A 27,967-nucleotide genomic window follows, 5' to 3' on the forward strand; every position below is an offset into this window, starting at 1 on the left:
CAGGTAAATTTCATTTGTGTCCCCCTGCGGCGGATTACTCGACGTGTCTGTCTGGCGAGTGACGGACTATTGAAGCCCTACTGTAGTTTTCTTATTGATAAATGGAGAAATAATTGAATAGATTGACGACATATAATAATAATCAATATCAATATATATTATAAAAGTAAGTGTACAATGTGCGTGCCGCTAAAACTCAAAAACGAGTCCCGGTACGATCAAGGGAGTTATATGGTGTGGTAGCCCTCTATCCCCCATCCATGAAGAAGATTCCCGTTTTTACCTGAAGGGTGTGCTGTTGAAGATATAAGGGCTGGAAGTTTTGCCCTCTAGAAATTTCTAGAACAGTCTAAAACATTCGAGAGCATTCCACAACATTCCAGAATGTTCCGGGATGTTCCCGAACGTTTCAGAACATCCCGGAACATCCCAGATCATTAACATTCCAGAACACTCTCGAATACTCTCGAATGTTCTGGACCCAGCGCAGAGCCCAAACGGTTAGAAGTTGAAAGTTGAAATTTGGTACACAGGATACACGAGAACGCTTAGAAGGGATTTTTCGAAATTCCCCCACGGGGGAGAGGGAGAGGATTATAGCTTATCCTGAAGAACTCAGCTTCTACTGTACTATTTTAGATGCAATTTTTTGTTTTTAACTGCGTTTTAGTGGAGTGCCACGTGGGAATGAAAGAAGTTTATTCCTTAACAATGGAAGTGTTAAGAGAAAGCGGTGTGCAAGATTTACAGGCGCAGATGCGGTTTTTTGCGGGAAATCGATCATATTTTTAGACCCATCTAAAAATTCTCTAATTAGTCTGGAAACAGGGGGACCTAATTCTTGCATTCTGTGAAAACAGGTAAGATTGGCTATAATGTAATAATTTTAATTTTTTTAGGTTTAACCTAATATCGCGTTTAGGTTAAACCTAACCTCGTAAACCCATTGCCCCAAACTTCATTCACTGATATACTGCTTAATATGTCCTAACGTTCAGCCAAATTATTGTACGCGCAACGATTTTAAGGCACAACGGTGACATTGCTTTATTCAATGTTACCTTAACAATGGTTAAGGTGACATTGAATAAAGCAATGTAGTTGCAGTCGGTGTAAGATTAGCGAGTTCGATTACATGCGGGGCATCACAACCCCTCCAACACGGATCACTTTTCAAATATTAATACTAGACCAGTATTAACTAGTAGTGGTTGACCATTCCAGTGACCAATCGAACAATCATTTTAAAAATTCGTTATTGCTCTACAATTTAAAGACTTTTTAAAATGTGATAGATAAACCCTTACGTAAGATAACCTTTCTAGTGTATAAATCAAATACTATTATATAATATAATAGAAGGATTAGAAGTATGAAATAACGTAAATAATCTTAATGTATGTACTTGTTTTTTGTCCGGGAAACACCGGGCTTACCTGCTAGTTGCTTATTTAATTTTAATTCACGATAAACACCAATGAAGAGCTGAATGAATAATGTAAGATGAAAGATTTATTTTACTATGAAAAAAAGAATATGGGTTCCATTTAGATATTAAAAACGCATAATAAAACCAGGAAAACCTTACGCGGCCAGGCGCGATGTTTGGCGGTTTTATTCATTCGGCCACTGATGGGCCTTTTTCACCTTTCCTTGTTGCACTTTCATAAAAAGATCTTACTTTAAAGCTATTAAGCATCGTAATTAAACATTTCCCTAAGGCGATGGAATTTCCCTAATTTCGCATTTCCCAGAAAGTGAGAAGAGAGTATTGCGTGCAATGAATACTTAAGCAACAAACGTGATGGCAGACTTCCTCCTATTTAATAATTACTCATTTTTGTTGATTTTATAAATGTCTTTTAACAAAGGATAATGGATAAAAAAATACTGGAATTCGTTCTCTAAACATTTACAAAGTTACCTTTATTAGATTCAATTGTTTTTTTTATTATACTCTATAATATATAATGATGCTGAAAAGTTAACTAAATTTTATCTTGCTGAAAAAAAATTAATCCTCTGGAGAAGAGAGAAATATATCTGTCCGAGGTTAAAGTTCGCCATGTAAACTCTATGGGCCGTTTGCAAGTTGTAAGCTTGTCAATCGAGTTTCCGATTGATGTCGATTTACATTGTTAAGATACGCGTATTTTGTTTTAAATATGGTCCTGTTAACCTTGAATTTGTTGACAAATGCCATGTTTTAAAGCTTCTGTTTGTATTATGCACTTTATTTTTCCGGCTGTTGTATTTAAGAGGGAAAGTATGGCCAACGGCTTCCCCCTCGTAAGATTTTTACATCGATATTTTTGGACTCGGGACCTTGAAACGTCGAGATGCAAAAGTATTCGCGGGTTTTTCTCTGTATGTATGGATGTTAATGTGTGTGGGGAGATGCACGCTTCTGTTCACTCAATTTAAAGCTTAATAACTCCTATACATAAATACATACATACTGTACGTATGGAGGTTTGTGTGTTGAAGAGCCCATTTTGAAGTTTAACAACTCCTGCGCCTTCCGTCGTAAATTTCTGAAATTTTACACGGAGGTGTATTATGGGAAAATGTCTCTACAAATTTTCAAGTAAATTTGACTATTGGATTAGGAGATATGTCTTCGCCCACTTAATATCTTCCGAACCAATGCGAGGACTTAAAGGGAATGACAGCAATTATTAACAATGAATACAAATGAATTCCGTGAAAGTCCAGAACAACGTTGCCAGCTTTATTCCTTTGTAAATAGATTCTATTCCTATCAATTATAAACACGTAAAAACGTGAATATTAAATTCCGAACAATGTAAGTATGGAACATTTTCAAATTTTCGTTATTGTAATTTATCTTTAAAAAATGATGTACAGGTACCAGTCTAACTGGAAATATTGAACAGCGCCGCTCTAATGGTAGCGACATGGATCGATTTCTTCTTGTAATTGCGATTATAATCGTCAATGGCGTAACATCGAACTCGGAATTTGTAACAGAAGTTAACGATTTCTACGATTATATCATAAGTAAGTATTAGCGAATCTATACTTTAATTCGATCGGTTGAAAATATATCTTAACTAGTGCGGTAATTTGTTTTTAATCGTTAGTTGGAGGAGGAACTGCCGGATCTCTTCTTGCTAATAGATTATCTTCGAATTCATCTCTACAAATTCTATTATTAGAAGCTGGTTCAATACCCGACGAAATAGCAAATATTCCTTTAGCTGTAGCTTTTCTCCAAAAGACAGAATTTGATTGGTCATACAAGTCCGTTCCTCAAAAGCATTCTTGCTTTGGACTGAAAGAAAACGTAAGTTTAAATTTAATTTTCGAGTTTAAACATTTATTGTCGCAATCAGGCTGCAATTTTTATTCGTATTTTCAAATTAGTAGTGGTTTGCCCTTGTACAGTACATCATACTTTTCCTTTAATAATAGAGTCGTGCGGGTCTTCTATCTAACAACTTTCGTAAGGGAAGAATTTTTGAATTGAAGTAACGTGATTTACGGTTTGCATCGGAAGTTAATCGGTACTCCTACTCCAAAGGTTTCCATATTGGGTCTCGTCTTTCATCTATCTATTTTGGCCTACGAATGGTCTAATTCGACACCGCGTTTTATTCCATCAAGGGAAGTTAATCGCACTTTAAAATTCCTGCTCGTATTTAACTATTGTTTCGAATTGTTGTAAGTCTGACACATAATCTCCGCGCTAGATATCCTTTTAAGGTTTGTGTTGTCTTGTATCAGCTAGTGGGACAGGAACTTCTAGGCTATATCGCCCCGTGGTAAAGTGTGACGTAATTGCCATGTAATAGTAGTTTCATGATGGTCGTTATGCGGGGAATAATGCTTTCTCCGAGGGTAATTCGCCCCAAAAAAACGCCAACTGGACTGCCCATCCGGGTACGAACCCACGACCCCTCTGTTTAGTGATTTTATCAAATCGGCCACTGGTGGGTCCCAGAGCGCCCGAACTTTTGGCCAGCGAGTCACCGTGTTGTGGACATTAAGAGGTCATTTTTATATCCATCATAATCTTGGCCCGCGACGACCGAAGTATGATAACAGATGAGAAAATGAACAAATAAAAACTACTCGGACATTTAAAAGTGATAAGAGAAAAAGTGAATGATTATTTTTACAGAGAAGTAGCATTCCAAGAGGAAAAGCATTGGGAGGTTCTAGCACCATTAATTTCATGCTATACGTCCGAGGAACCGAAAAAGACTACGATAACTGGGCAGCAAATGGAGCTATTGGATGGAGTTGGAAAGAAGTTTTTCCTTATTTTACTAAATGGGAAAACAATCAAGATTCTTCCATAGTTTCTAATGGTATGATACAATTCTATTGCATAAATTAATTAATACAGGATGGTTAGAATTAAACTGACGGTACTCAAACACGCGTGGAGTCGGCTCTACCGAACCGAACCGAACCGAACCGAATAAAACTCGGTACACATGCAATGCACATCGTAGAAAAAATAAGTTGAAATTGCATTCTCGTTAGGTTATCATGGAGTGGGAGGTGAGATGAATATATCGAGAACTAAGTACTATACACCTCTTGCGTATGCTTATGTGGATGCAGCTAAAGAACTCGGTCACAAGGAGGGTGATTACAACGGACCAGATCCCGAAAGTAAATCCTTATTATATTCTAAAATATCAGATTTTTATTTCTTATTTTATAATTTTACATATTTGTATTATCTTAAAGCATTTATGCTTAATCAAGGATATATCACTAATGGTAGACGTTGTAATGCTTATGATGCATTCGTCAGACCAATATACAAAAGGAAAAATTTGCATATTGCCGTTGAAGCCCTCGTTATTAAAGTAAGTTAATTTGACCTAACCTAATTATAAATACTAATATTATGCGTTATAATGCAAAAATAAATTTCGATTTTAGATACTGTTTGATACACATAAGCGTGCAATAGGCGTGCAATTCGAGCACAAGAATAAAGTAAAAGAATCGAGAGTTACAAGAGAAGTAATCCTGTCAGCGGGAGCCATAAATTCTCCACAGATCCTGATGTTATCCGGAATCGGTCCTAAGGAACATCTTCAGAAAATGGGGGTATTTTACTTCAAAAAAAAAAAAAAAAAAAAAAAACAATTTATTTCCGTTACTCAAGAGCTCTTTTAACGTTTAAATTATACATTTTCTTTCAGATACCCGTTGTTTCGGACCTTCCAGTTGGTAAAAATTTGCAAGACCATGTCACTGTTGGTTTACCTTTTACAGTAGAGAAAGTAGTGACTTATAATATCGTAGAAAGTATTATTTTAGGAATTTTACCTTATTTTATCAAAGAAGGTATGCATAAATTTAAATAGTTGTGATTTTAGATATCACAGAATGAATATATTACATGTAATTTGCAGTTTTGCTTCCAGAAATTATGGTTAACGTTATCTTAGGTGCCAAGATGGCGGCTCGTCTCTGATTCCAGCAAGGAAACAGTGGAACGCACGTTCTAACCTAACCTAACTTATTCTAATAATTTGGTTGCTAATTTTACGGTAATTTATTAAAATAGGTTAGGTTAGGTTAGGTTAGAACGTGGGTCCCACTGTTGCCTTGCTGGAATCACAGACGAACCGCCATCTTGGCACCTAAGGTAACATTAACCGAAATGATTGTAGTTTGCGATTCCTTCGATTAAATATGTTTTAACCTAAGTTATAAAAATTCTAACCTAAAGCTTGTAAGCAATGTTTCTTACTGGTTGTTGTATCCTTTTTGTAGTTTTTGTAAAATATTTCCTCCGTGAGTATTAATAAAGCTTTCGTCCATGCCCATCGTAGGTTCGGCCAATAACGGGCGAGTGCTCGACCTATCTGGGAAATTCCGCCTGTGAAAAATTATGAGGTTCCCGAACCGGAATCTAATCCGAATTTTCCAGAGTGACAAGTTGATACCTTTTCTGCCTCAACCATTAGCTGACATGCCTCTATTTTTAATGTAACAATATCGTTGTTGTCAAGGTTATTGCTCAATAAGGTGTTAATATACCGCATTGGAAATTCTAGTTCGAACCAGTGGCGTAGCGAACATAACTGGCGCACGGGGCACGACAATTTATTGGCGTTCCCCCTCCAGAAACACATACAGTTTGTCTTGGAGACCATTTGGGCGCCCCTCTGCGAGTGGCGCCCGGTGCATGATACACCCCCTTGCACCTCCCTAGCTATGCCACTGGTTCGAACTAAGTCTAGATTCCTATATTTAATTAATAAGAATGAACAGCCAAGAGATAAAGTGGCACTCTGGGGGGCCCGGGACCAAATCCGGATGGTCGAAAAACCCCAGGAATTTTTTGAGGGCTGATCCGTCTTGGAAACATTGGGCCCGTCTTTCAAGACCCACCTGTCTCATTCTGTGCCGGCTGAATTCATAATGAGCTTCCTAAAAATGCTCTCTTAGTGCTCGTAGGGCGGAAAGAGCAGAAACAAAATAGTAGGAACGAAGGTATCATTTCCTCATAATTTATCATGGCCACTGAATATCGGAGTAACGTTCCCCTTTTTTCGTGGCCCCTTTCAGTATAACTGTCAACTCCAATGAACGTAATTCTGCTCATTTATGAAGCCAAACTATGCTAATCAATCAATAAAATCGATTTCAACATAAAATCAAACGAAATATTAAATAATTTGTTATCCAGTACATTTTATCAATATACTATGTTGTGTCCCCTTTTATCAATATACTACTGTATGAGTCCCCTTACATACAAGTATACGCCATGTTTGAGGAAAGTTGAATACACGTCCGCCATTTTTCTTTTAGTCAAGAAGTGTGGCATTTATGTTGTGTAAAGGCAACCAGCTAGATTATTCTAACTCGTCGATAGTACCCGTCGTTGCCACCAAGAGAGCTGTAACCGTGGTCACAGCCACTCTATACAGTATTTTCTAACTCGTTGTATTTAACTCTAAAACGTGTTGTAACGAGTTGTGTAACTTACCTTTGTATTATGGATTTGTTTTAAAGATAACTTTTATATTATTATACATCCACAAAAGCCGAATTATCGGGCTAGAGTTGGCTATAATAAATAAATAATTAATAAGACAATTTGGCACTAGAGCTTGGCGTTAGGCGCCATCTCTTACTAAACTTAATAATTATAATTAAATTAAATAAATAATTTGGAACTGGAGGAAAAGAAATCGACCCGAAGCGGGACTCGAACCCGCAACTTCTGCTATCCGTGCAGACACGTTACCAGTTACGCTACCCGGACCTTCAGTCCGATCGCCTCCTCCAGTATATATAAGCTAACACGACGACCATCGACGGTCATTACAATGCCGGCTGGGGACACATCAAGTGCCCACGTCCTCCCAAGGCACTCAACCGGCCATCGCAATCCCGGCAAGGCGTATAAATATAAATAAATAACGACTAACCCGTTACAAAGCTATACATCCACAAGAGCCGAATTATCGGGCTAGAGTTGGCTATAATAAATAAATAATTAATAAGACAATTTGGCACTAGAGCTTGGCGTTAGGCGCCATCTCTTACTAAACTTAATAATTATAATTAAATTAAATAAATAATTTTAATAATTTGGAACTGGAGGAAAAGAAATCGGCCCGAAGCGGCCGATTTCTTTTATATTATTTATTATAATTAAAAGACAAAAGGCTTAATTTTGAGGGTAGAGATGAGTTTTTTTAAATATCGTAAATGCCAGTAACAATTAAAATTTTCATTAAGCCCGATCCCTCTCGAGATATGACACTTGATTTCCCTCTATCTCCTCACCTTTCGAGTTCAGTATTCCAAAATTTAATAGCATCAATGCCCCTTACATACAAAGAACCATGCCAAATTTTGTTTCTTAAACAACACATCTTCAATCGTTACAATGACCATAAATTGACTGTAAAACAACTTAAAAAGAGCATACTGCTCAGAAGTTTTCGTGTAGGCAGGTTTCCGTTTTGTCAAGGTTTCGGTTCACCCCATTTGAAAACCTCGTAGTTCTAATAAAATATATTTATAATTTTAATTAGGGCCACTTACTGGTCTGATTACGGAAACTATCGGGTTTATAAGTACCAAATATAATAATCAATCCAAATGGCCAGATATAGAACTGATGTTTTCTTCTGCCACTCCGTCATCCGACAACGGGCTTATCATAAAAAATGTTTTCGGTATAACTGAAGAAGTAAGAATTATTCATTTTTACTCAAAGATTTTCTGATATTTTCATAAAAATTAACTCAATACACTACTTTTACTAATAAAAATATTTTTACTGTTTTCAGCTGTGGGAAAAAGTTTTTCAACCAAACACTGGAATTAGCAGCTTTTTCTGTTTTCCGCTTTTAATGAGGCCCGAAAGCGTTGGTGAAATCAAACTGGCCTCGACAGATCCACATCAACCTCCTATCATTAATCCGAATTATTTTGATAAACCCCGAGATATTAAAGTACTAGTTGAAGGTAAGATCTTTGGATACAGTTAAACTTAGATATAGAGCATCTCTTTTAAAGCGGCCACCAATACTCTCGAAGGATCTTTTCCATAAATATTAACTCTTTCAATGTGTGGTCTGTCTGTGATGTCATTATATCGTTCCTGGAAGTTCCTCCTACCGCTGAGGGACTTTACGATCGCGCTATACGTAGAAATGAGGTCTAGGCTCAATGTTGAATTTTACTTTGAAAACCACTCTATTTGGTGAGCAGAATGCCATTTACAATGAAAACGCCTTGAATTTTACTTTGAAAACCACTCTATTTGGTGAGCAGAATGCCATTTGCAATGAAAACGCCTTGAATTTTACTTTGAAAACCACTCTATTTGGTGAGCAGAATGCCATTTGCAATGAAAACGCCTTGAATTTTACTTTGAAAACCACTCTATTTGGTGAGCAGAATGCCATTTCAATGAAAACGCCTTGAATTTTACTTTGAAAACCACTCTATTTGGTGAGCAGAATGCCATTTGCAATGAAAACGCCGTGAATTTTACTTTGAAAACCACTCTATTTGGTGAGCAGAATGCCATTTGCAATGAAAACGCCTTGAATTTTACTTTGAAAACCACTCTATTTGGTGAGCAGAATGCCATTTGCAATGAAAACGCCTTGAATTTTACTTTGAAAACCACTCTATTTGGTGAGCAGAATGCCATTTGCAATGAAAACGCGTTGAATTTTACTTTGAAAACCACTCTATTTGGTGAGCAGAATGCCATTTGCAATGAAAACGCCTTGAATTTTACTTTGAAAACCACTCTATTTGGTGAGCAGAATGCCATTTGCAATGAAAACGCCTTGAATTTTACTTTGAAAACCACTCTATTTGGTGAGCAGAATGCCATTTGCAATGAAAACGCCGTTGAATTTTACTTTGAAAACCACTCTATTTGGTGAGCAGAATGCCATTTGCAATGAAAACGCCTTGAATTTTACTTTGAAAACCACTCTATTTGGTGAGCAGAATGCCATTTACAATGAAAACGCCTTGAATTTTACTTTGAAAACCACTCTATTTGGTGAGCAGAATGCCATTTGCAATGAAAACGCGTTGAATTTTACTTTGAAAACCACTCTATTTGGTGAGCAGAATGCCATTTGCAATGAAAACTCCTTAATTACACAGATACTGAATAATTCTCTACTTAACATGTGCGAGAGTGTCATAATTCTTTTGTACTTTGCAGGTATGAAAAAGTGTTTAGAAATTAGTTCTACTAAAGTGATGAAGAAATATGGAGTTAGGCCCTTCTTTAACGTTTTTCCGGGGTGTGAAACGTATAAACCGTATAGTGATAAATATTTAGAATGCGTTGCTAAATCATTTACGCTAACTAATTACCATCCAGTTGGAACTTGCAAGATGGGAGATCCTCAAGATCATACGAGTGTTGTGGATCCTGAATTAAAGTACGTTAGATTTTTTTTTCTTATATTCGTAGGATAAATATATCATTATTATTTATGATTACAGAGTGAAAGGAGTAAAAAGTTTACGAGTTATCGATGCATCGATAATGCCAAAAATAAATACAGGTCACACAGAAGCACCCGCTCTTATGATTGGAGAAAAGGGATCTGATTTGATTTTGAAACATGCACGTAAATGAACTGAAGAACTGTTTAAATATTTGGCTATAATAAATTATAAAAATGTGGTTTCTGAGAAATCTGTACAAGAAAATTTTCTATTAAAATTTATATAGATTTAGTTACGCTACGGACATATTCTGAGCATAAAATTATACTCATATTCTATGTATATCAGAGTTTCTTAAAGTAGGAAACCGCGGCTCCCCGATGGCCTGTGGAACCAGGAACAAAAGAGAAATTTTTATAAAATAAAATTGCTTAAAAAAATAAAAGGCTTTGTGGACACTAAGAGGGCCTCCTAGCACAGCAAAACAAATCTGATTCCGAATGAATCCAAATAATTATCTTCTTGGAGAACATTCGTTCTCAAAATTGCATTTTCTTTTCAACGGCATTCCGGCAAAATATTTTTAATTTCGAGTACAGTAAACCCCCCTATAACACGGTAGATACATTCCGTGTTATATGAATCCGTGTTGTACGAGTCACTCAAATACACGAGCCAATCGCAGCCCGGCACGTGTGCAGTTTAGGGGCTACGGCTGTTTGAAAGGTTTTCTTCCATAAAATTAACCGATTCTAGACTAATTTGACTCAACATTTCCAAAACATGTATAATTTTTTGGGAATAATCCTTATAAACTATGCTATAAACAAAAATTGTAGGATTACTTACCGAGTGCGCACCGTTTGATGACGCCATTGCTTAAGCTTGTTTTCGTCGCGGAGCGGCTCATCGAACGGCGGACGCGTGTTTCCTGATTAGCGAATTTTTCGCAGAAAAATAATGATGTCTCAAAAGTTAAGTTTTTATGGCCGTTGAATAATAAATGTTAGTTAGTAGGTCCAGTGCTCGTTTAAACTCAACGGTTTGTACAATATCCGCTATTGGTCCATATTCGACCAATCCTGTCGCGACACGAGCCGGCGATGATGTTTTACAGTGTTATACGAGTCTCTTTTAGCATGTAATATGAACACGATCGCAATTTTTTCTCCGTGTTATATGAACCCGTGTTATAGTGGAGGTCTACTGTATTTTGGAAATTTGTACAGAATATTTTTAATTTATTAATTCTGTTCTCTGTTTTGTATTATGAATATCGGTATATATATATATATATAAATTTTTTAAATTTAATATTTAGATCTATTGATCTATTTGAAAAAAACCTAAAACGCATTATAACCATTGTAAAACGGTTTTTTAAACTTTTCGCTCTGTGTGCGCTAAGAAGGTTTTTCTTCAGTCCATTATGGGTTTAGACAGACCCACAGCGGGACTGACCAGATGATGAGAGACGAATTACCGGAACGGATTATTTCCCGAAAAATTTTTTGGGTTTCTCGAATCGTTCAGACTTGATTCCTGGTTTCTGGAGCGATAAAGTGACGCCCTACCCCGGAATAGGGCCATCTAGCCGGCTATTGTACGAATGTTGTTGAATAAAGTGATTACAAAACGAGCAATTATTTATTGTGACAATTCCGGGTGCAGTTTTTAATCACATTTTTAATTTATTTAGTTTAAAATACATTCTTGCCATCTCATGTTAATAGTGTCTTGCTCCTGTACATCATTATTTTCCCGACAACAGGGTCGTGCTGGCTATCTGTCTAACTTGTAAGACCTTTAAACGTGATTTCCGGTTTGCATCGGAAGTTCGTATATAATTAATCTATCTAACTCTATACTCACCATACTAAACCTTTTTTTCGGGTCGCATACATATATATATGTGACCCGAATGGTGGGTATAGCTATTACACGCGAGCCGCAACAGAACGATTATAATAAAAAACGTACATAATTTCTCACTCACTTTAGAAAATTAGTGTGACTGTTGACACTGCGAACATTTTTATCACAATTTTATTTAAATCAGGCTTGTAACTGCTGCGTGCTACTCGTAAAATGGCATCCAGGTGTGAATCAGTAAGCCGGTTTCTATATATGTTCTTTGCATAATTCATTTTTCATATAGATACGTTGATGAGAACAACGTAAGTAAAATTTGAAAACATTTTTTTTTACCGTCTTAGCACTATTTTCCAGAAGTCAACGTAAAGTAATTATTTTCCTCTTTCTTTTGTTTAAAAATAGCTTCCAGGTGTGTATTGTTCTTCATCTCAATAAATTCTTCAAACAGCTCTGCGTAATTACATGCCAATATATCAGCCAGCACTTCTGATATTATTGCCGCTTCCAAGAGCCAGGGATTTTCAATGAGCAACAGCATATTTTTTTATTTTTCTTAGATCATGAAATCTATGTTTAAATTCCTCGGATAGCGCAGTTAAATAATTTAAATAATTTGAAAAATTATATAGTTTTCTGGAGAAATATTAATGTTTCATGGATAGGAAACTGTAAGAGATTTATTCCAGTTTGTATTTCAATACAAAAGGCAACTTTGTACTGTTGGTGCCAAGATCTTTTATCCAGGCCCATTACGAGACTGGCTGGGGTAATGAAGGATGCATTCAATATATCGAGTACAGACCTCCCCTGAAAAATTTCTGAGGTTGCTGACCCAGGCATGAGCAGCAATACATCATATTTGCCCCTTTGTCTGCCTACACCATATACAAAACCTATTATGACAACCTATGTAGGCTGTCATAATAGGTTTTGTATTATAAGAAATCTACTGAAAGCCAGATAGGTTTTCAGTAGTGTGGCATAAGCGATTTTGTACATTGTCCATCTGTTGAAAGTCTGGTCCATGTTTTAGTCTACTCTGTAAAACAAAATAAATAAAAACAAATATTAACACTATTTTTGAGTTCAAATATTTCTGAGTGTAAAGTTTGAAGTAAATCCAGAGAGATTTCATTAAATTTAAAATGTGGAGTTTAGAGGAAGTTTCTGTAGTTACTATAAACATAAACATTGGATAAATCCCGTTTATCCGACACTCCTTTAAGAATTCTAACTTGGTTACTATAAATATATACCAAATTCTAGTCTGTAACATATGTATAAACACCTGTTTTTTTTATATTTTTTTAAATTTTAGGTTAAAAGCATAAAAATTATTGATGTCTACAGATTTTAAATATAATTTAATACATTTTGGTAAATTTTTATATTAAAATGTTTACTAGTTTAAAAGTTATTTCAATTTTTTTATTTTGGAGTGTCACAAAATTATAATACACGGGCTTAAAAATGACTAAAAATGTATATAATAATTTAAGTTGATCTTATTATTAACAATAGACGAAAATAATAGTTTTGAAATCAAATACGGTGGCAATTTAAACAGTGTGTAGTGATATTGGACCCTAGATTTATATTTATATGTTCTTTTGAATTCGTTTCATTGACACTTTAGTGACATAATCTATGTAGTTGAACTGTCCATATTCGTGAACTTTCATATCTTCTAGAAATTCTGCCATTTCTCTGTGGCCGAACCCATCTCCTATGCTCGTCATGGCTTTGCAAAGTTCATCCACATAAATATAAAAGAACCTTTATAAGATCTTCCCTGTTATGATTTTTGAACCTGCAAAGCAAAATTTTAACCATAGTAATAAAAATTTCCAGTTTACTCCGATATATCTATATTTTGTGATTATATTAGATAATATCGCAAGGACGACGCCAGCCAATGGATCTATCGATACATCGACATATCGAATATTTACACAACTCTTCCCATCACTAGTATGTAACGCTTTTTATACGCATCAGCTATTCACAGAGCGAGAAGATCGCGCTCTAAAACTCCAGCCAATGATAGAATGACACGTAATAAATCACGCGTAGACGATCAACCAATGAAGTAGAATTCGGCTAGCCCAGTCGAACGGGTTTAAGCGTACCTAGAGCCCTCTATAGAGAGGTTTCAAGGTCGCATGTCACGTGATAAAACACACGTTTGCTCCGCCCATTCGCCATTTTTGTGGTAGTTTTCGCTCGCTTAGCTTGCACGTAGTCTGTTATTCGACGTCTTTTTTTAGTTTAAACGTACAAAAATACTGCAGTTCTATTATCATGGATTAAGTTAAAAAAGATTCTTTTCTTGCAAGCTATTCTAGCAGTCTAACAGGACGAGATGCAGCTCTGTACGAAGAGAAAATTTCGTTATGTCAAGGCGATCCATACGAAGCCAGTTTATCAGACTTCGTCGTATATCAAGAGTTGTGGCCGAAAGTAGAATTTGGTGACATTATAAACTATTTGGTTTTTACAACAAATTTCTACACCCTGTCACAAATGAAAGCTTATAAATCTTTAGAGGCCCATAACTATTTAACAAGTGGCTGGGTTTCTCCTGATATAAAAGTAAAAGTAATTAATAACAGCGAAGTAATATTGCTTGGAAAGATATGTTTTCTTTTGTTTGTTTAAACTCGTGTTTTTACGTATTTCTTAAGTAAGAATTTTTGTCTGAAAGTAAAAGTCTAATTAAAAACAGCCGTGGAAATTTTTTAATTCAAATTGTTCAGTACCTTTATTTTCTAGTTGAAACTAGCATATAATAAGTCTACTTGCTTTTCGTTTTAACGTGTAATGTTTATAAGTTTGCACTAGCTAAAGCCTGAAATTACGTTAGTTATTCGTTTATAAATGCACTATACCTAACTAAATTAATATAAGCAAATCAGTAAACTCTTTTAGGTTTTAAAATATAACTTAGTGTTTATTAACGTAAATATTGAAATGAAATGTTTCTGACAAACTCTTGTATTGATATTCACTTTATTCGTAACGAAATTTTTCCGGTTAATTCTCGAGAGCCATGCAGTTTGCCTTCGTCGTGAAAGCTCCTCAGTTTGAGATCCTTGATGACAAATAATGCCGGGAATTTTAAAAAATGATGTTCCTTTGTTCTTGAGTGAACTAGCATTACACCCAATTACACAACAAATCACCATAGTGATATTCGCGACGAAAAAAAACAACACAAGAACTCCAGTTAAAACGCACGTGAACACACACAAAACGTAAACAAGTCACAAACAGTCACAAAGATGGCGCTGGACAATTGCGCATGCTCATGACGTCACTCGTGATGTCGACATGAACCTCTATAAACAGAGTATGGCCACTCTAACGTATGGACGCCATTTTGAGGTCAAAGTTGCAGTGTCACAGTACTGCTTAGCATTTAAACGAGCAATGTTAGTTAAAAACAGAAATTAGATTCAGAGAGAAGTCATATTAAGTTAAACATTTTTAATTATGTTCGGAATAATTGTAGTTTATAAGTGATAGACAAAATATATAACAATAACAGGGCTAGAAGCAAAAAAGCGAAAATATTAAAAAATTATATTTAGTGGATCACATTTATTCACAGCACTATTGCAATATAAATAATCTGAAAAATATGTATTTAAATTTAAAAATATAATAACTAAAGACAAAAATTATAAAAAAAAAATCAATAAAGTTTATTTTTCAACAAGAAAAACTCAAGTAACATAGTGTAACATAGTAACAAATAGTGATTCTCTGCATTTTTTGCAAGGAATGCAGATAATTACTAAATATCAATCATTTATTAATAAAAAGGGTAATTTCCCTGTTACAGGGGGTGTTCTGTAGTCGTCTTTACAATGTCCGTAAAGAGGGAAGAGGCAAGCCTTGTTCAATTAACATTTCATAGCCTGATCTTCCACAAGCAAATTTTGACTGCAGAGCCTTTCTTATTGTATTATTTTGCCATTTTATTTTCCGTGTTGACACGTTTCCAAGGGCTGTTATTTGATCAGGATTGAAAATTAATTTTATGTTTGTACTCTGTGTGTTGACTCTAGACTTTAATTTTCTTATCTCTTGATAGAGATCCTTATTCTTTTCTGCACTCTTTTAACTCTATGTAATGCATTATGCAATTGAGATTACAATTCATTAATTTGTTTTGATTTTGGTAACAGTGGCTGGCTAACAAGATTACCGGAGTCTTGAAATACTGGACCAGATGTCTCGTTGTCTTCATCTTCATTCGTGCTTTTACATTCTTCAGCATTTTCTTCAAAAAGAATCAAAGTATGCAATAAAAAAATAGAATATTTAATAAGAATATTTTAAATTTATATTATAAATATACCTGTACTGGGCTGCATAGATGTCATATGAGATAATTTGTAGCATAACTGTGGTCCAAGGTCGGATCTATACGCTCACAATTGTTTCTATGCCCTGTTTTTGATTCAGAGCATCTTCTTTTAGGTGCAGGTCTGTGAGAAAAAAGTGTAGGACGGCATCAAGCTTCAGCAATCTTCTTCCATCCTTCCTGTGATTCTCACACTGATCTTTCTCAAAATGAACCTATGAGAGTTAATTGTAAATATTCACATCACTAAACCAATATACTTATAAAGGTTAAAATGTATTAACAGACTTAATACTCTTTAGCTTTATCCAATATAACTTCTTAAGCCTTTTAAATTTCCGGTACTCAATACGAACATAAACAACCAATTAACTAACGTTTTCGATCGCCTCCGCGATCTTCGTCAGGTTTCTCTTCCGACGGTTTTGAAATAGAATGCAAATAGAATTCTTTCAAACTTCAAACGATCGAACCTCTCCCGCGTGCAATAATTGCGAACGATCCAACATGCATTTAATCTCCATGAAAAATCATAAAAATGACTCTGTCCATCCGTACAGGAATACTACACTACTCTGAGATGCTACCATTGCGGGTGCACTTCGGAGACATATCGCCACGCATATGATAAAACGTTGCCATCCTTGAAATTGATACATTTCCCCGATTTTGACGCCTTGTAAATCTCAAGGGTCTCCAAGGCCCTGATGCGGTCCGTGTCGAATGATGTTTTAATGAGGCTGGTTTTATCAAAATCTGCCTTTATATCGGGGTCGGTGGCGTACGTCGACAGGGCGGTGGTGTGTCTTTTTTTGGCAACGTCATACTTGTGTTCCGAGTTCCTTCTTTGAACGGACCTCTTGGTAGATCCGATGTATATTAAATCCCTTTGGGACCTGTGATCTCTTAACGGGATACTATATACCCCTGGTGCTCTTAGAAAATCCGGCTTGTCTTTGGCGTTCCTGAAGTAGCGAATAGATCGATTGGGTTCTTGAGTACGCCAAATTGGTGCCCTTCCTCCGCGCTATTTCCTTGTATAGGTCATGCATACCTCTGTTGTACTGGACCACCGTGCGCTGGTTCGGCCCCGAATTGGACCTATCCCGTGCCACTGAAGCGTGATGTGCCGCGTTTGTATTACGGAAGTTACGCGCTAATCTACGGACGAGGCCACGTCTGTATCCATGGCTATCGGCTATGTCTTCTATGTGTCCCAGCTCTGTGAGCGTGTCCTCCCATTTAGAATTATGAGTGTACGCCCTCCTAACTAACGCCCTGAACGCCGCAATCTTATATGGATACGGGTCTTCTAAACCAGCAGGTATGTACGTACATAGGTAGGTAGTCGGCTTGTTATACACCCGCGTTTCAATACTGTTTATCCTGAGTTGAATGGCGACGTCTAAAAAGTGCACATCGGTGCCCGATAGTTGATCTAGCTTAACCCTTCGTGAGTCGAACGGGTCTGACATACCCGGCGCGAACTTTAGTTACAATTTTTTAATATTGAATATTTTTCAAAAAATCTGAAAAAATTAATATTCTTCTAACTTTCTATCCCGATTAACATGCTGTTAAATATTTTTGAATAACAACGCTCATTTTTGAGAAAAAAAATACTTTGGGTCTGTCAGACCCATGCGACTCATGATGGGGGTAAAAAAAAACCGTTTAATTTGTCGCCGTTGCCGATAGCGAGTGTCGCAATAACTTTATCGCATTTAAGTTGTCGCGCGGTGTTTATTAAATCCTATCATATCGTTATTTATTTGTATATTTAAATTTTTGTTTTTTTTGTTATAATATTGTTTTTAAAAGTAATGTCTAATTACTTTTTAATTAATTTAATTATTTTTTATTCTTATCATATAATTTTTATTTATCACTATTATAATTAATTTATGATTATTCCTCGTATATTGGGCGATGCAAGTTGGCTTTTTTCACTTTTACTAAGTAATCAGAAACTTGTGAAAACAGTCTAGCTATAAAATTCCAAAAAATGTCCTGCCCCCTCGGAAATGATCTTGGTAATCGAATTTACACAATCGCTATAAATTCTTTTGTTTTAATCGCGTTATAAGCTATAAATTGCTAATTAAATGTTCGACAGTGTTCAGATGAGTAAACATGTTTTTAAAATTGTTTAGCAATGAATATTTCCTGGAAACTCCATTTTCCTATAGTAAGTCTATGGAATATCTAGTTGTGAATTTTAGTATTATTTTAAATTTGTATTAAAAAAAATTAAACACCGTAAACTGTAATATATTTACTGTACTGTAGTAATAAACCGGCTTTTATATCTGAATCCGTATCAATTTCCTTTTTTGATTATTTTTCACAATACAGTGTAATCTAAATAACACATGATTTGTTTACATTTGTTTATTCCTTTTTTTTTATTTGTTAATAAAATTTAAATTGCGATTTTTCTTTAAAAATTAGACTGAAATCGATTTGTTTTGAGATTTTATCAGAAACATATTACAGTTTACGACTGGTCAATTTAAATTAAAATACAAATTTAAAATAAAAATTAAATTTTAATTCGGCGATTGCAGTGGCGTAGCGTAGTGAGAGCGGCAAAATTTCACAATAAATAATAATATCTTGTAAAAATCCCTAAATAAGAGGGCGGGGAAATTTTCCTCCGCCCCAGGCGGCTGACACCCACGCTACGTCACTGGGCGATTGTCTAACGTTGGTTTACATTATAACCTTGATTTACGTGGAGGGTAGTTCTAATCTCAGTCAATTCCCACCAGACAATTTTGAAACGATGCTTACACGTTCATACGAAATATAACAACTAGAAGTTAGCTAATTAGACCCTAAACATTAAGGAATTAGATATAAGAAAAATAATTACAACTACGCGACAATCATATCGCATAGCTATAATTATTCTATAATCTAATAATTCAGATTAATCTGATAAAAATACTTTTAATTATAATCTGCTTTTATTATTTATTCATTTTTCATCGCGGCACAACAAAACAAACCTGAAAAGTTAGCCCGATCTACATAACAAGTAATTATGAATGAAATCGCTGCGTTTGATCGCGTTGCGACTGTTTTGTCGCGCGATACACAAAGCGCGACAAAAAACTTTAAAACTAAATTAAGATAATACAAATTGTGAAAATTATAAAATTTTTGATAATTGCATTTTGATAACATTCAGATATTGATATGCATGCCTTTTTACAGTTTTATTGTGTGAATATTTTATATTATAAAAAAAACAAATTACAGAATCGACAACATGTCATTAATTGCCGAATTTTTGATGGGCCCCTCATTATTTTTTCGATCGATTCATTTCGTGCAGAGAAAACATTTATATCTAAACTATCAACAAAGAATTTTGATAAATTGAATAATATTTTGACCGATGTCAATTTTTGAATTAGGTGATCGAGTTAAGCCTAACACACGACTATATCACATTAAAAATTAAAAATAAAATTCATGTGTGAAAATCTAACAAAACTATCTGTTAAATCTTAAAGATGACATTCTAATGAGTAAAACAAAATAAAACAGTTGTCAATTAGTCGATTTTAAACCCAAAAATAAGCATTTTTTAATAGAGCCATAAAACAATTAACGTTTATTGACTCTCGCGAAAGGGGGTAACGCGAAATCTATTTAAAAAATTTTTAGCAGTAGTACTGAATTTCTACTGACTTCACACGAATGAGTGAACTTTCTTCCCCATTTGAAAACAAACCCGATGATTATCGGTGAAACGTCAGATAACTTACAGCGAGTTGAAATTTGATATGTTTATTATTTTGTGATTTTTTCATCAAATTACGTAAAAATAAATATTGAAAAGACAATTTCGTCAATACAGAAGTAATTTATACTACTAGATAGAAAACAAAGCGTAGAATTTAACGAAAAAATTGTAGTTCCTCTACGCGATAGAAAAAATTTATTAATTTCAAAATAAAAATGACGGGTCTGACAGACCCATGCGACCTAAGTAAGAGAACGATTCCTAGCGACTCACGGAGGGTTAAGCGTTAGCATACGGCTTGTCATATAACATGCGCAGAAAATCATGGACGTTCGGTTTGTTCTTCCATATGACCATCACGTCATCACACATACCTACGATATAAAATAATATCGTGTGAAAACTTGGGAATGACATCCCTCTCTAACTGCCGTAAAATCAACTCACACAGGTCGCTCGAAATTGGGCTCCCCATGGGGACCCCCCTTTTCTGTAAATATGTGGCGTTGTCGAACCTAAACAGCGAATTGTAGCACACTAGGTGTGCGAGCTCAAGTACGTGTTTGCGGTGTGCTGGTAGGCTTATACTTGGTTAGTAGGACGTCCCTAAGGGCGCAAAAGCAAGGTTGGAGTTTGATGGATGGATATAGAGCCTGAAAATCCAATACTGTGACGTGATGCTCTCTGTAACCTGTGTATGATTCAATGCGTCGACCAACTCTCTGGAGTTCTTCACTGTTAAGGGATAATCTTGGAGATGTCTGGCTAATATGCGGTGCAACTCGTTTTCCAGCATCTTCGTAGGGGCCTTATTCCAAAATAGGTCTGAGCGCAGGCGTAGGCTTGTGCGTTTTCGCGAAAGCGAAAATCCTGGGTGTATCTGGGTGCTATCCTGGCGGTTAATCCGGTGTATCCGGGTGTATTAAAAATGGAGATTTTACAAGGCGTCAAAATCGGGGAAATGTATCAATTTCAAGGATGGCAACGTTTTATCATATGCGTGGCGATATGTCTCCGAAGTGCACCCGCAATGGTAGCATCTCAGAGTAGTGTAGTATTCCTGTACGGATGGACAGAGTCATTTTTATGATTGTTTCATGGAGATTAAATGCATGTTGGATCGTTCGCAATTATTGCACGCGGGAGAGGTTCGAGTCGTTTTGAAGTTTTGAAAGAATTCTATTTGCATTTCTATTTTCAAAAACCGTCGGAAAGAAACCTGACGAAGATCGCGGAGTGCGGATCGAAAACGTTAGTTAATTGGTTGTTTATGTTCGTATTGAGTACCGGATAATTCTAAAAGGCCTTAAAAATTTATATTGGATATATAGATCTGTACCGGTAATGTGGATTGTTTTCTTTAGCTTTAGTTTATTAATGTGCAATGTACAATTAAATAGGTAGGCAAAGCAGAAGTCCTTTCTCATAAAAATTCTGATTCTTACCTCATAAAATTCTGATTCTTTCTCATAAAAATTCTGACAAAGTAATGCATGTTTTCCAGGAATCCATAATTTCTTATTTTCATCCAGCCTGTTTACTTTAATCGCCAATGCTTTTTTTCCTAGCTTTATCACTTGGAAATCGATGCAGTTTGAATTTAGGAGCTCTATTTTGAGCAATTAATGGCTGATCGACCCGGCATGATTTATTTTTATGTGGTAGCTTTAAGAGCGATATAGATGTATCGATAGATCTAAAGGCTAAAATAATAATTTCTAACGTCAGTATAGCAAAGTAAGAACTGACTTGATGTTTAGAATCTATTTTAGATTGGAACTACCTGGTATATAAAGTTTCGAATCCTGTTATTTATCGTAATAAATAGCTGATTGACACTCGCTTGTCATAAGCGGATCGGAAGCTGGCCTCATAATGGCGTCCACAAACCACGTGACCGGCAGTAGCCAATCATATTTTGACTCCCCAGTTGACCATACTCTGCTTTATAGAGGGCTCTAGTTTTACATAAAGAGGAGGTTATTACATACGCTCAGACATCTCTGTAACTATAACAGGGCGCTGAATTTTTTAACAAAATGGCTACTTTATCTGCGGTCGCTTGTAAACTAGTAATGTAAAATTATATCATATATTACTGTCCGATATAATGAATATATGCTGCTTGTAGCTGTTTTATCGAGAAATTTTATAGTAGCAGAACAATTACTGCTAGCGGGATACGTCATTATGTAGTATCAAAACATGTGAGCGAGATCGTTCTATACATATTTGTGCCCTTTGTGTTTAAAAACATCGGCTTTGACATTTGTCCTATCAGGGTTGGATTTACAAGTAAAAAGCTATGTAAATTGTTGCTTAGGCTTCGACTTTCAAGGAGCCTCAAACATTTGTATTCTAAAAAAAAAAAAAAAAAAAAAATCGAATATAGTCGAATTTTGTAATAAACATTTTTTTTTACAAACCAACAACAATATACTTTACTTTTATTTTGTGTAGTATTTCATTAATTCTTTTCTTAAGAATTAACATAAGGTCTTTTAAAAAAAAATGAATTAATAACCAATTCTTTAAAACAAAAGACTAGTGAAAACCTCATCATCTTTTTCTTCCAATAACCGTATTGAATCAGAGAGATATGTCTGATTTAATTCTTTTCTTTTTATGATTGACTTCTAAAATTGTGAAGGGTTAGTAAGGGATTAGTACAGAGTTCAACTTAGGGCTTCGAAATGCTCTAAATCCGACCCTGTGTTCCACACAAAAGTTACTGGCATTTTAAACTTTAAGAAAATATTCTTTTAAAATTGACAGCATAACTTGTTCGTGTAAAGCTGGAACAATCGGAAAACCGCAAATTCTTAATAGTCTAAGTCCACTCTTTCAGAATTCGGAGAAGCTCATAAATATAACCGACCGATTTCCGAATAATCATCTGTTTTTTGTGTGGGAATAGACGAAAACTTAATTTAGGCTCCCGTAAATCTTTGAAATTGCAATTTAGAACGAAACAGAAAGCTTTGCTTTTTCTATTGTTATTCATCTTTACTGCTGATAACACACAAGAATTAATCAAACGACCCAGATAGAATAGTTTTGTTTTTAAACACCAGAGGGCGAGCATCCGGTGAAAAAATGCGAATAACAATATTCTTTACGAAGTTCTTAATGAATAAATTAAAAATTCTCTATGAAGGTTTCATTATAATTATAATAATTAAAAAAAACGACTTAATCTATTCACATAACAATTTTATACAACTTCAATTAGATTTTATTTTATCATTTGATTTATTCAAAAAAGAAATTATTATTCAAATTATTCGAAAAAGAAAACTTATTATAGAATTTTTAATTCGATATTTCAACCTTCAAATCAGCCTAATTAAATTCTATCTTTCATTCAAAACCAGAATCGACAGTTTCTCTTGGACTCCGGCTCGACTAATTCCGAATCCATTGGGCATTCTTTAGCATTTCTATCAGCCCGTTGAAAAGCTCCAACTGATCTTAATGTTTCGTCTACGCTTCTCCCTACGCCCGAGTCGTTGATAATAGTTTGACGAATTTTTCCTCTATAGTCTATGATGAATAGAGCTCTACAAGCGCTCCCTTCTGCTTCGTTTAACACTCCAAATTTTCTGGCAATTCGACCGTTTTTGTCAGCCAATAGGGGAAAGTCTACTTGTCTCACTCCTCCGTGTTCTCCATCGGTGTTTAACCAGGCGCGATGACATAGATAACTATCGGTGGAACATGCCACTACTTCGCAATTTATGCGTTTAAATTCGAGTAATCTTTCGTTGAAAGCGATTATCTCTGACAAACCTACGAGTCCACGGGAAAAAAGATGAGAACCAAATATCTTCCTATATAATCTGAACGGCTGATTTCTTTTACTCTTCCATGGACTACGGCAGTGGCATAAAAATCTGGAGCAGATTCGCCCGAATACAAACGCCTTCTCTTTGCACCGCTTCGGTTTACTTTCTTATCCGCCATCTTAATGTTATTTCGAATTCTGCCACGTGTTCCAACATATTTTTAAACGAAACGATCGCCGGTCCGTGCACCGCGCATGCGCTTCGAAACGATGTTGATGTTAATTTTTTAAAAATTATCTTCTAGCAGGATCTGCCACGCTGCTGAAAGGGCCAACTCTTCTTTAAAATTGATCCACACACGTTCAGGAATTCCTCAAGGCCAGGCCTGCACAGTTTTTCCTCAAAGGATTTCCTGAACGTGTGTAGCGGCCTTAAAAACTCGCACAAGAAAACCCTCCCTTGTTCGTTTCACGCGCAAAACAACGTGTTTCAAGATGACAAAAAGAAGAATTCTCTGTAAAATAATTAACTCTTTGTGGTTACCGTTAAGACAATGAGAAGAAATATGTTTAGAAAAAGTGAATGTTTATGAATTTATGTAAATTTAAAACAGGATAAGTAAAAAGTTGCAATGGAGAATGTTGTTGCTAGAACGAATTTACAAATTGTCTGCAATAATTTAATTCATTAATTATACATTAATATAATTGTGAAGAATTTGATTTATAAATTGCAAAAATTTTTGTGAAAATATCAATATACTGATTGACGAAACAATAAACAATCGACAATACAAATAATAAGAATGTAATATAACAATCGGGCGTTTTATTTGTTTGACTTCATTTAATGCGGACAGACGAAATTCGTGTCTCTCCGGACTAAATGGGGGCGGAAACCCAAATCCTCCGAGCCTTACCTCCTCGTGGTGCCCCCGGGGTTATCTCCTTTCTGCCGCACTCCCGTGTGATCTGACCAGGACTTTTTAACTTTTAACTTTACTTTAACTTTTCACTTTTAACTTTAACTTTTCACTTTTAATTTTCTTTCTTCCTCCTGGTCGGTGTCGGGCAGTGGGTCAGATTGGAATAATGCTAACAAGGCAGGGGGTACTCCTCCCCGTCGTGTCTCCACCTTGTCGTGGTGGGGAGGCTTGGTGATCTGTGCTGCAGTGTCTCGATGAGATTTTTCGTCAGAGTGTTGCGGCCGGATCCAACTAAGAGAGACACATGCCTGAACTTAGAAGGCACGGTGCAGAGGTAGCGTTCTGCCTCAAATTTAAGTACGCCTTGAAAAGACGTATGGCTGCTGACAACCACTCTTTTTATTACTGGAATTTTATTACTTCAGTGTTTGCTATAACGAGTGTTTGCTATAACGGTTAATGTACAGGTAAAACATACCTGTACATTAACCGTAATAATTTATTTATTTCAAATACAATAAAAAATGTCGTTGGACAATAGATTTCACTTTGATTTCAATAAAAAGTAAAAATACCCTTTAAAAACAATTTAAAAGTCAAAATATATGCATAGTAGCAGATGAGCCCAGCGTTTCTCGGGCAAAAAGTAACGATAGCGTATGATTAAGATTATAGATTATAGTCGATCTTACCCCTTTACACCGGGGAAAGAATTTTGGAAATTTCCGTGGACCCTGGTCCTAAAACGAATTAGTTAGAAAACAAATGATGGACAATCTACTTAGTATTAAGTTTAACATATTTAGATTTTCACAGCTATGGTGAGAAACGTTTAAAATTTACAACAACCCTGTCGCGTTCTTTGATATATTACTAGTGAGCGACAAAAGAGGCATTTGACATTGACCGAGACATTTGGCACCCTCGGGATTTGGCACGCACGCACTGCACACCTACCGGACCGTCTCTGATTCCATCACTAGCCACTCGTATCGAGCTATTTGACTAAGTGGATTGTTTTAAAATTTAAAAAGTAAAGAATATTTTATGTTATTTTTATGTACGTTTCTTTACAAAGCTACATTTAATTATAATTTTCTTTAAAGTATATTAATACAATTGAACAATATATTGTACCAGGTATATATATATCCACTGCACATTTTATTTCACCGAGAAAGTTTTCATAATTTTTTTTAATTTTAGCCCTTATATCGTGGCAAGCGATTCAGAATGTAATTGTGATATTAAAATACATTTAGAGAAGTACAGTCCAAACCTGTTTTTATGCGGGGGATAGGGACCGCATTAAAAAAAAACGCATTAAAAAAAATCTCACGAAACTTCACGAATGGCTGTAATAATAGTTTTCGCAACACAATTAAAAAAATATTTTTTTTATGCGGTCAACAGGGACCGCATAAAAAAAGTCTCACATAGAAAATAACTCAAAACCGTACGAAATAGAATTTATTGACAACAGATGTCAGCACTTGACTGCATCGTCTGGTCTATCGTCTGTTTTACATATTTTTGTCCAGGTGGTGTTTTTGTTGACTTAAAAAGTAAATTATTTCATTTTTCGCATATTCATGCAATAATATTAGTATAATAAGTGCATTTATGCCTATAATAAGTTTATTTAGCTATAATAAGTCAACGTAAGACATGACGAATCGCACGAGACTAGTCGCCAACTATACCGCACAAATTAAAAATTCGCATTAAAAAAAATCGCACAAATAAAAATCGCACATAAAAAGAGCGCATAAAAACAGGTATTTAGAGAAGTATACAGTTTTTACTGGCTTATCGAACAAATGAATACGAATGGAACCTAGATCAGGGATGGGCAACCTTTTTCTATGTAAGAGCCGCATTTTAAGACTTTTGAACTGATGCGGGCCGCATACAACAGAAAGAGAAAAAAAAACATGTTGGTAAATCAGAATTATTTATTCATATAAAATTATAAATTAGCATAGGTATACTTAATTTAGCTTCTGGAACTGATGTGAACGTAATATATTGGAAATATTTGGTTAAATATTTGTCACTGCTAGTTTTAAATTAGTTTCGATGTGTCTGTTAGCCGGTTTCTTGTTTTAATTTTTACTAAATTCATTGCGGGAAAAACTATTCACATACATAAGTTGTAAAAATAACGTTTGAATTTTTGCTGCATACTTCCTTAAGCTGGGAAATTGATATATTTATTCACATTTTATGTGTCGCGGGCCGCAAAATATATGAATGCGGGCCGCAGGTTGCCCATCCCTGCCCTAGACCATCACTGACGCGTAATTAACTGATTGCCCCAGGAAGTCGGCTTCTTACAGAAACGCAGCTTCCCTGTCATCAAATGTCTCGGCACGCCACTGATTCATTGAAACAAATAAGACAAGTCGATTTATTGACACAAAGAAAAAAGAAAGAGCTCTTTAGCAATTGCATGAGCTCAAGGATACCGGCACATTTTATCGTAACGCAATGACGTCACTGCTATTCAGCTTTACACCTTTATTCCTCTCGTCAAACAGTCCGTGTTTTACTTCTTATATTCTGATGACAATCGTATTAATTTCTATTGTACCCGATTTAATACCGTCCTGTTTAGCTTTTGTCATGGTTGGAAAATTTCGCAGTATTTTGTTTTGTATTTCATGGTAATAAATATTTAATTTTACTTCGAAGACAAATATTTTATTCGCCATTTGTGAAATTATTTTATTTTCGCCCTGTAAACCAGTATTGAAACTGTTAAGCTTCTCCGTAATGTCGCACAGAAACGTTACAAAACGCCGCCATTCATCCTTTGCAGTTCACTGTAAATTAGTTTGCTGTAAAAACGGCATTATTTCTTTTCGCAAAGAAAAAAAAAAAACCTTTTCAGAACTTTCCCCTGTTAAGCCAACGTACCGAGGTATGTAAAAGAACATCACTGTATTGACTACCCACTTCCTCTAAAAGACTTTTAAATTTTCTGTGGTTCAGTTATCGTGCCAGGATATAATTTACTGTATTTATAACAGTTTTATCACAGTATCTACTTCAGGATTAGCAATACGTGAAGCCAAGTTTTTCTGATGAATGATGCAATGATGCCCTTCATTGGAATTTCAAAAAATCTTCGCAAATTGAATTTTGTACAGTTTGATAATAATTATAAATGATTGATAATAATTATAAATTATACTTTCTCAAATAAAATGGTCGCTAATTCAGTGTGACTTATTGTTTACTCAATTTTAATATCGCGTGTAGGCGCTATGGGTTTCAGTAGATTTCTTAGTCTAGCTCTACTTTTACCGTCCCTTGCGGAT

General features: G+C 35.4%; 1 protein-coding gene and 1 pseudogene across 2 annotated transcripts; one reads left to right on the forward strand and one right to left on the reverse strand.

The window, feature by feature from the left end:
* The first annotated feature begins 2,894 nt into the window (after positions 1-2,894).
* On the forward strand, positions 2,895-10,176 carry LOC136970661 (glucose dehydrogenase [FAD, quinone]-like). 2 transcript variants are annotated; one of them, XM_067265117.1, is made up of 11 exons: positions 2,895-3,021; positions 3,105-3,307; positions 4,145-4,334; positions 4,513-4,644; positions 4,723-4,844; positions 4,921-5,091; positions 5,187-5,331; positions 8,043-8,200; positions 8,301-8,478; positions 9,704-9,926; positions 9,991-10,176. In XM_067265117.1, exons 1-11 carry the CDS (start codon positions 2,919-2,921, stop codon positions 10,124-10,126), a joined length of 1,761 nt encoding a protein of 586 aa, XP_067121218.1. In that variant the 5' UTR covers positions 2,895-2,918; the 3' UTR covers positions 10,127-10,176. The 2 variants fall into 2 exon arrangements, with proteins under 2 accessions (XP_067121218.1, XP_067121219.1); XM_067265118.1 differs by lacking the exons at positions 8,043-8,200; positions 8,301-8,478.
* Positions 10,177-23,298: 13,122 nt separating this feature from the next.
* Positions 23,299-27,003, reverse strand: LOC136970701 (peroxiredoxin 2-like; annotated as a pseudogene).
* Positions 27,004-27,967: the final 964 nt, after the last annotated feature.

The sequence above is a fragment of the Centruroides vittatus genome, unplaced genomic scaffold (genome assembly GCF_030686945.1).
Source record: "Centruroides vittatus isolate TY-2023 unplaced genomic scaffold, ASM3068694v2 contig_2104, whole genome shotgun sequence".
Lineage (NCBI taxonomy): Eukaryota > Metazoa > Arthropoda > Arachnida > Scorpiones > Buthidae > Centruroides > Centruroides vittatus.

Excerpts from the sequence above, each read along its gene's own strand:
- LOC136970661 (XM_067265117.1), top strand. The coding sequence starts at position 2,919 with ATGGATCGATTTCTTCTTGTAATTGCGATTATAATCGTCAATGGCGTA. Across the intron at positions 3,308-4,144 it reads GCTTTGGACTGAAAGAAAAC|AGAAGTAGCATTCCAAGAGG; the intron begins GTAAGTTTAAAT and ends TTATTTTTACAG. Across the intron at positions 8,479-9,703 it reads TATTAAAGTACTAGTTGAAG|GTATGAAAAAGTGTTTAGAA; the intron begins GTAAGATCTTTG and ends TGTACTTTGCAG.